Source organism: Trachymyrmex cornetzi, unplaced genomic scaffold (genome assembly GCF_001594075.2).
Source record: "Trachymyrmex cornetzi isolate Tcor2-1 unplaced genomic scaffold, Tcor1.1 scaffold576, whole genome shotgun sequence".
NCBI classification, from domain to species: domain Eukaryota; kingdom Metazoa; phylum Arthropoda; class Insecta; order Hymenoptera; family Formicidae; genus Trachymyrmex; species Trachymyrmex cornetzi.
In genome coordinates, this window is record NW_017299889.1 from 235,418 (window position 1) to 245,392 (window position 9,975).

At 35.0% G+C, this 9,975-nt stretch overlaps 1 protein-coding gene across 1 annotated transcript in view; it reads right to left on the reverse strand.

Annotated features, from left to right (window-relative positions):
* Positions 1–5,112, reverse strand: part of LOC108766215 (uncharacterized) — a 35,198-nt gene extending 30,086 nt beyond the window's left edge. The window contains exons 1-2 of the mRNA XM_018515379.1: positions 4,772–5,112; positions 481–612 (exon numbers count right to left, since the gene is read on the reverse strand). Coding sequence (XP_018370881.1) covers positions 481–612; positions 4,772–4,924 — 285 coding nt within the window. The 5' untranslated portion in view covers positions 4,925–5,112. The remainder of the gene's footprint in view (positions 1–480; positions 613–4,771) is intronic.
* Positions 5,113–9,975: the final 4,863 nt, after the last annotated feature.

Sequence of the window (9,975 nt, forward strand, 5' to 3'; positions counted from 1 at the left end):
TAAAATGGGACACCGTGTATAATTAACTGATTTAAACGTTGCGAAAGAATTGCGTTATGCAAAGGAAAGCAGGATCTGTCTCCTCTTTCTCGTAATTATATCATCATTTTCTTGCGATATCCCAAAAATATAAAACATATTGAAAAATCAACACATTTTATTCGAGTGCGTTCGTTTACGACGGTAACGTTCGGCCACTTCAAGCACTCTCATGTGCTATTCAATTCGCATTTGCTCCCTGCAGGAAATTATCGGCTCAGGAATACCGATGCTCGGAAGCATTAAAAACGCAACAACAAATCTTATTCGCGCGAGTAACGACGCTTTCATTCGCGTCAGTGTGACGACGTGCGTAAGCGAGCCCAAAAGTTTTCAGAGACGAGCGCATGCGATCACCAGGTCGGATTTACGAGGACAGAAAGTTTTGCGACGAGAGTGCAGGCGGAAAGAAAAATGACAGCTACGGTCTCTCTGTTTTACCTGACCGAAACTGTGACATCTCGGCGGTTCGAGCGGCTCCAGGGGCACGTTTCTCTTCTTCAGGGTGGCCGCGCAGGGCGCGCCGCCACCTGGCTTACCCCACGGCGAGTAATTGGCCAGAATTTCCTGCAGCTGCAAGGGAAAAAGAATTAGAAACGTAAAGCTGTTGCAGTTGAGCTACAAACGTCAGCCGACGCTACTGCAGTTACATTTTGCGCGAAAAACACACGTTTAAAGTGTGTGCTAAATTTTTCCGTTATGCAAGTAAAAGCTGCAATAAAACGAAGAATTTCTTTAAATTAAATTTTTACCGGTTCTCAAGAATGTCGTGTAAACGTGCGACAGGACACCGCGCGTGTCTGGTATGTTAGAAATAATTACGCTTGGCGCTCGTAAGAGATCGAAATGCGGCGTCTAGCACGACGCGACGCCGCAAATTAAAGATGGCTTTTTGCGTTTAGAAAGGAAGTCGCGCCTTGTCCCCGTTTAACTTGAAGGCGTTTAATGTCGATGCGATCGAGAACCCTGCGGGCAAATAGGATTAACCCTGAGCGTATCAACCCTTCTTGGTAACATTGCTAACGCACTTGCATTCGACCGCGTGCACTTGCACCAGACCGCGGCTGCACCAGATTCCCGAGTAATAAGAGGGATGGGACCACGAGGTAATCCCTCGGCCTGTCTTTATTAGCATACTGGTTACACGATAAATTCCGATCTCCCCCCATTGCGCGGTAAACACAATTTAATACGGTCGACGTGTTACATTAACGATACGAAATAATCACTGTAGCAATAATTACCCCGAGATTTTCACCGGCATAATTTCGACATGTATTTTGTTTGATTGAAATGGCAGAACAAAGTATTACGCGACAGATATTACGATGGACTGGATATCGCGCATATATACGCGCGTGTATGCCCGTGCATTTTTACGATATCGTATATTCCGTACGAATTGTTATTTTCAGAGGATGGTAATGAATGTAACGAGCGTATGTGTTCTGCAAATATTTAGGATCGCCCCGATGATGATTGCGCATCATCGTTATGCTGCGTCAATACCAAAATAAAATAGAGGAAGGATGAAAACCAGGTAGCGAGATTTTAAACGCCGAATATAATTGGTGTTAAAAGTATATATACACTATCCTTCATAAATATCTGAATCGAAACAAATCGTAAAGAAAATACATTTTTCAAAAATTTATTTTGAAGAGAAGAGAACTATAAATTTCCTTTTTATTTTCAATATTTTTGTTTTATTTTAAAATGCTGCACTGTAGCTTAACGAAACATCGAAAATTGACAATAAAGTATTTAAAATTTTCTTACCTTTAAAATGGTTTTTAAAACATTTATGCTTTTTCCCAATGATATATCAATATTTGATATTAGACATCAAAGAAATTGAATGGTAATCCAATCACTCGAGTTAAATGAAATTTTGTTATTTTGAACTCTCTTCTATGTGTGCCAAAATATGTAAATCAATCCCTTTTTGTAGTTAGTTTCAAAGTAAACAACGATCATATTAATATATGCACTTACCAAATAACAAAATAAATTTGAATTAAATTTAATTTATTTTCTTGAATTAATTGTTTAACGTCATTGTTTTAGTTAAATTAATAACATATTGAATAGGATTAATGACACACACACAATCTAGAAATGATTAAAAATAATTCAAGTTAGGCATAATTTGACATTATGAATTTAACAGTGGAATTTCTTGTGTAAAAACTCATTTTTACAAAATCTTTTTTAACTTCAAATATTTTGTAATCTTAAAAGAAAAAAGAAAAAAGAGAAATTTTTGTTCTGTGTTCTTGGTTTGTGTGTGCATAAATTAAAAAAAAAATTTTTAACTTAACTTTTCGTAAAATTTAAGAAAAACGTAAATGTTTCCGAACTTGTAAACGATAGTGTAAAAAGAAAAAGTTTTTAAAAGAAATCCCTAAAAATGATTTCGCGTGTTTGCTACGAAATGAGAGAAACGTAGAAAATGAGAAACTGATACTTAAATGAATAAATTGGCGCGTAACTTAAATTATCTCGAAAATTTGATTGCTTGTAGAATTTCCGAGAGTTTGCACTTTCTTGAACATCCGACGCAGACATCGATTTTATTTCTAATTACGATTCATTTCCACGGTCAAATCGGAGATAACCATTAACAAGACCCCGACGCCTAATGAGCTGTACAACATTTGTTATAAGTTCGTAACGAGCACATGGAACGAGACATACAGTTTATGTAAAGCGCACGAGGAGAGACCGTGATAGATTATTGGGTTATCTTTCGCGGCTTGTTTCTTAAGATAGTTAGAGACGGAGATTATGTAAATCCACTTTAATGGGATAGTTTTATTACCGTTCGCTCGCAAGTAATTCCCCGCTCCGAATTCAACGACACGCTTCGCAAAACATAGAAATAAACGCAACTAGGTCAGACACGTACTGAAATTACAGCAACATTTTCAAAACATCTATAATAGGAATGAGCAAAAAAATCATCCGATACTTAATATTCTATCACTATTCGATAATCTCAGTTAATTTTCATTTTTTGGAAAAATATTGCATTTTTAAATATTTATCAAATAATATTGATCGCATTTCAATGTTTATTTGCTACTGATTCTTTCATTCAGTCTAGGTCGTTTAATTACTAGTATACACAGATTGAATTTAAATGAATATTTGTTCTACGACATAACATCAGACGGTTTATGTTGTAAATACAGATAAAATAATGCGAACAACTGAGAAATATATTATTTGTTTTATTAAGAAGTTCGCCCACTATTTGTTTTTAATACAAATTCTCTCTCTCTATCCTTGTTAGAATAAAGTTATATCCTCTTAGAAAGACTTTCTGAGATAACAAGACAAAAATATTCTTGACGTATTCAATCTTATCGTAATACCTTTGCAGTATAAATATAAAATAATATTAAAACTACATCAATAATGCTATTCTGCTCTATCGAATTAAATAAGACTGATTACGATATTTATTGATTTGAGAAAAGAATAACAGATAAATTTAAAAGTTTATATATTTTTATACATTTAGAATAAATCTTTACCGGATGTTATAACGCACTCTCTAAATTCTCTAAAGTAGAATCTCATTCTAAAGAATGAAAATTGAGCCAGTCTTAAAAAAAAGAATGGTTCAATTTTCAATCTTTAAGAATAAAATTTCTACAGAATGAGATTCACTCTAAAAATTGTAAACAATATGTGATGCTGACGCCTACAGTATATATTTTAGGCGAAATTGATGTGCTGGATTATTTTATTCTAGATTTAAAAACTTTTCATTTAAGAGTAAAATATTTCTCTTTCAATAATAAATATAACTGTCTTTATATCGATTCTATTTTATGATAAATCGAAAAGTAATAGGTTTATATTTGATGATACAAGTCGACTTCTCTTTAAGACTTTTAGAGTAAACCGGTCTGAAAGATAAATTTAAAGATTGAACCAATCTTTTTCAAGACTGGATCAATTTTCACTCTTTAGAGTTTTCTATGGGTGCAAACTTGTTTGAACAATTGCTTCAATAAAATATTATACCATTCTTCTAGCAAAATATCTTTTAATTGCTTAAACGATATTGAAGGAGTAAATCTGCTTACACTCTACTTTTCAAACTACGAATAATATTCAATGATTATATAAATGATGGTCAAAGTAAATGTTGATGTTTTGGAGAATAGAGGGTAATTTTGGAAAATATAAAGAGAAGCAAATTTTCTCCTATAAATATTTTTTATATAAACAATTGAAAGATATTCTACTAAAAAATTAATATAACATTGTTAACTATTCAAGCATTGTACTCTATTGCAACAAGGATAAAATGTGTAAAAGCAAATAATGGGCCAATTATTATTAATAAAACAAGTAATAAAATAAATAGTGTATTTCCTAAGTTTCATATTATTTTATCTATCTTCTGTATATTATTTCGAATGTTTAACAATATTAAAATAATTTTCAAAATCAAACGCGGCATTGGTGGATTTTAATGTCTCGTCCGCTTGCAATACCACGAAGGATTAATTTCCAAAGTCCGCCCGTCTTCGCCTTAATAACGTTCCGGTTCACTGAACATATCCCGAGACCGTATCTCTCGCAGTAGACCCTTATCCAATCGGTAACAATAGCGAGGCGAGACAATGACATTAAGGGGCGGTCGAGACCGTAGGGCAAGAGGTATAAACGGCAGCAACGTGGCCAAACCAGAAACGCCCATTTGTGTGACACATACTTCACGTTGCTCGCGGTGCTTTTGACGTTGCAGCTCCTCCTTCCGTCGCCTCCATAACGCCGTGCCCTCCTGAACAACTCGGTGCTCACGCTTTCTCCTTGCGTCTTCTTCGACTTCCGGCTCGTACGTCGGTTCAGGAACTTCCTGCGCCATTTATGTATCGTATCCTGGCCTAGCAGGATAGAGGGAAAAAGAGAAACAAAAGATCGCACGACTATGCACGATCACGACGCGATGTGACATCTACTCCTCAGGCATGCCAGCTTCGAATATCGAATGCCAAAATAGGGCCAGGAGCGATTTGGCACAAGTCGCATGCCGCAGCACGTGGTTCTGTCATCATTCGTTATCGATTTAACAGAATATCGCTCTTCCCTCGGGAGATACGACGCCGTTGTAGTCGACGGTGTAATAGGAGTGCCGATGCCAGGACACCGCACTGTAATCGAGACGTTCAGTTTTATATGTATATCGTTTCCCGATATAAAAAACGAGTCATGGAAAGCATCCCTCTGCTCCACCTGCAGCACAAAGTTCGGAGCTTTGTTCATTCATTCGATGATTGAGCTACAATTTAATTCCACATGTCTCGCCATTGCAAACCGGCGCAGGCGTGCACGAAACAATTGCGTAATTGGATTAGAATGCCGACATTTAAATTACGAGCGTGCTATATTTCATGTTTCTAGCAGCACTTTTCAACGGTATACTTACATTTTGAGACGTTTTTTTATTATTTACCAAAGAAAAGAAAAATGTAGCAAAATGTGTAGAACATGCAAATTGAAAAGCGCAGGCTTATTGAATTCGACCGCTATAAATAATAGTGTCCCCGACTTCATATTCCGATCACGTTTAATAAATCACTTTTATCTGTCACACGAAAACAACTGTTGTATAACTTCTGTTTGTATATTTTATTGCTTTGTCGTGCATCAGATTGATATCTATAGCAAAAATATTTTGTATTTCCCGCTTGCTTTTATGTTTTTTTAAATAAGACATCATTCTTCAGAATTTCATATGGTCATCAAAATTAATTAAGAATTGATTAAGAGATAATTTATAAGAAGCTTAAAACTTATAAATCTGCAAGACTTTTAAATGTTGAAACTCTAATTCAATATCCATCCACAATATATTCGTGCTTTATTATTAATTCATCCAATTATAATATTATTTTGGATTAATAAATATAAATTAGATTAGCCATTAAAAACTATAACCACATGTATAATAATGACTTAGAAGAGAGCTCTATTTCCAATTTTCAATAACATATTTAATGTATGTGAAATATAAATATTTTATAAAAGAAATTGAGAAAGAATATATAAATATAAAATTATAAATATATATAATATTCATAATTTTTCGATCAGCTACCATATATTAATTAAATTATTAGAGATGCTTCAAAATAAAATGTATATATTATCAGAACTATATTTATCACGATTGCTCAGTTTTTAGCATTCAAATGTTCAAAGAAATATACAATGAAGAGCAAAAATAAGTTTCTTTTTTGGTGTAGCTAAGTATAGTGTTCCTATAATAGAGTTTCCACGATAAGCCATTACCTAAGCTTTAAATCTTAAATCATAAGAAACTGATCAATCATAGTCAATTATTCTTCTCACATTCAACTGTGATATTGGTCAATTTCTTACGGCTTAAGACTTAAAGCTTAGGTAATGGCTTATTGTGGAAAATCTACAATACTATTGAATAGTAGGTGCGATGACGATGCCACGGATGGCGTGCTTATCTACATCCAGCTAAAGCTCTGGATATACCAAAGTAGCGCAATCCTTTTATCTGAGCCGAAATGCCGACAACTTTCCAATTGGTTATTTCAACCGCCATTTTGGATCGAATGGCCTGTAGACCAATAAGCGCTTATTGGTATTATTGGTATATGATATGGTTAGTAAATCGAAAATGAAGGACCTTTGCGCTATTTTGGTATATCTAGAGCTTTACATCCAGCTACATCAGAAAAAGAACTCATCTTTGCTCTTCATTATTATATATGGTTCACAAACAAATTAAATATGAAATAAAGGTCATCAGAGTTATTATATCGTTATTATTCAACAAAAAATGATTATCTTTCGAGTGCAAGAACGTAACTAATCATTTCCTTTAGGTTTTTTTTAGCACTAACTAGAATCCCGTTTACTAAATTGCTTTAATATGTTATAATTTAAACAAATTTACAAATAGAGCTATTTTATTGTATTTAGGCATGTTGTAACATAACTACGGTATGTGATGTATTTGAGAAATTTTATTGCAAAATTAAATATGTCGTTAAGATTTCAGAATCTTAAAAGAAATTTATTATGTGGATTATGATTTAAAAAAAATATTTATGAATAAAATCTATTGTATATCATAGTCATGACTTTGTGTGTCACCAAATATTTTTTAAATATGCTATCCAAATTTAAAGATTTTTTAGGTCGCTGAATACTAACCTAATGTCAAAATTGAAAAAAATTCCAAAGAAATTTCAAAATTCACACATTTCTTTTAAGGATTGAAAAAATCGTAATAATATAGATTTACTTGAATTTGATTGCAATCAAACAACACTTTTACAGCATATTACAAATATAATATTACAAATATAATAAGTACAAAAACCAATAAAATAGGCGAAATAGCCCTTCTTGCGATTTCAATAGGTTTCTCAAAATTGTGACGTGATTAAAGTAATTTAACAAAAGAAATCTTTCAGTGCCTAAAAACTTATGGGAGACGATTACCTTTGTTGTGCATTTATTAAACAAAGAAACAAATCTATAAATCGTTTGTTTGTAGACAATGTATAAAACCCAGTTTGAATTGATATTCAATAATCCAGCTGAGTACTTGTGTATATACAGAACGGAATAGATGTGCTTTATTTTGTGATCTCTGCATTCAGATACGGATTTACCTATGAACAAACGCGCACAAACTATAATACAGCCCATAAATAAGCCGCAAATGCACTCAACGGTACAATTGACCATAAAACCAAGTCCCAGATACGAACCTCCGAGCTGTTGATTGCGTCCAAAATACGAAAAAATAGGATCACAGAAGTGAGGGGAAAAAACCGGGGCAGTTGTTCCTCTGTAAATAACAGTACTTATACCGACACGACACATTATCTACATACTGTACCGATTAAAACTGTTCCGGTCCCTGTCGTGAAACGATTTTTCAGCTTTTTAACTTTACAGCTCTTGCACACTTTACTCTTATCAGCCTTCTATTAGTAAGAAGTGTTTCCGTCGTATAACGCGATATACTGATGCTAGTTTCTCTTAATGCAATGAAAAAAGACAACAACCGAGTTTTACAAAATTAAGATCAATAATAGAATAAAAGTCAAAAGCTTTTAGCATCTCTTTTCGCTTGCACGTGCAAATGCGTGATAACATGTAGTGGAATTAAACATGCAAAACGCCAAGCGAAGAAGTGTCGCTAAATGATACGCCACGCTGAGAGAAAAGTGTTTGTGACTATAATTACACGGTAAAATAATTATAGTTAAGTTAATTATAGTTAAGTTCTATTTTTATAGTTATTTATTGCTTTAATATTAATAAAATAATTATTACATATTTATAATTTTATATATTTACCAAAAAAATATACAATTGACATTAAAAATTTCATAGCTCATCGTCATTTTTTCTATAAAATAACCATTTTCAGTGCTAATTATATATTTCGTGGTATGTAGAACTATAAATATAATAATAATTATTAATATTATAGCAATATAACAAGTATAAAACTGTCTGCTTCTAACCATAACTATTTCACCATGCAATTATAGTCACAAATGCTTTTCTCTCAATGTACTGTGGCTTTTGCCATTAAGCCGTGTGCATTACAGGCATCAAAGGATCCGCTTTCGTTCCCTCCAACTGATCTCCGCTATTAGAGTTCAATATAAGTTCAGCACAAGCTGTGCAGTAATACTATTCAATCGAACAAGCGGAGAGAGAGATAAGCGGATTCGTCACCAAGTCACGTAGCGATCAAATATAAATTTTATATCGGCTCGCAGGAGATGGTGGCGAAATCGAGAGGCAGACAGGCTCGCGTGGAGTATCGATTCCGATGCCGAATTCGCTGCCGAGCGCCGATTTGGTACCACGTTGCACGTCACTCAAGGGAACAAACCGATCAAGGGAATACCTCGTCTTAGGATCAATAACGACCGAAGCTGACAGCACGATCGTATTGTAAATGCGACCCAGGATGCGCGTAAACGAGGGATCGATCCCAGTTTACGGCAGTACCGTCTCGTCCTCTCGACGGTGCTTTTTCCTCGTTCAAAGGTGAAACGTACTTCTCGCGCGAATCAAAGGGAAGAAAGAGCGACGTGCTTATGACTATGATTATTACGATTTCTCGCGTGCCATCATGGCGTGGGACGATGATCCACGGAATGCGCGAACGACGGCGGAATTCTCGCTGAACCGATTACATTCTTACGTACGGCGCTTCAACGCGGTCGACCACCCCCTCGCGACTACTGGTACACGCGACCCTCGTGAGATCCAAGGTGGGTTGCGGTAGTCGCCGACGTCCCGACGTTTCGCCGGCATAACAGCGCACGATTTTCGCTACGGACATGCACAAGTTGGTTGCCGTGTGCTGCCGTTGTTATCTATGCCGCTATTACTTACCTTTCAACCTTCGACCTCCTTTAATCAGGAGCGTAGCGACCGACGGTCCACCCTCGAATAATCGCTGCGCGAGATGCTCCGGGAATGCCGGAAGTACTCTTCGATACGCGAAGGGAGGTAAGGTGGAGGTACCACCGATTATTAAGAACTAAGTCTGTAATTCGAATTACTTTGTCAATAATCCAAGTTGAAAATTATGTATAAAGATTATGCGTTTCACGGGTTCTCTTCGTGTCCAGATCCATTCTTGGAATGCCAACGTTTCGTGAACCTTGCAGTCCACTTCATCAGGGCAGCCTCTACTGATACTAGAATTTAAAATTATGTATTTATCGATATATATTCGTTCCTCAAATTTTCAATGCAATATAGAATAATTTAAAAAATATATGTATATAAATATAATTTACATATTGTATTTATATATAATATCCAGGGAATGGAAGTAACTCGTTACTTGTAACGAAGTTACAGTTACAAGTTACTTTTTTGGTAACTTTACTAGTAACT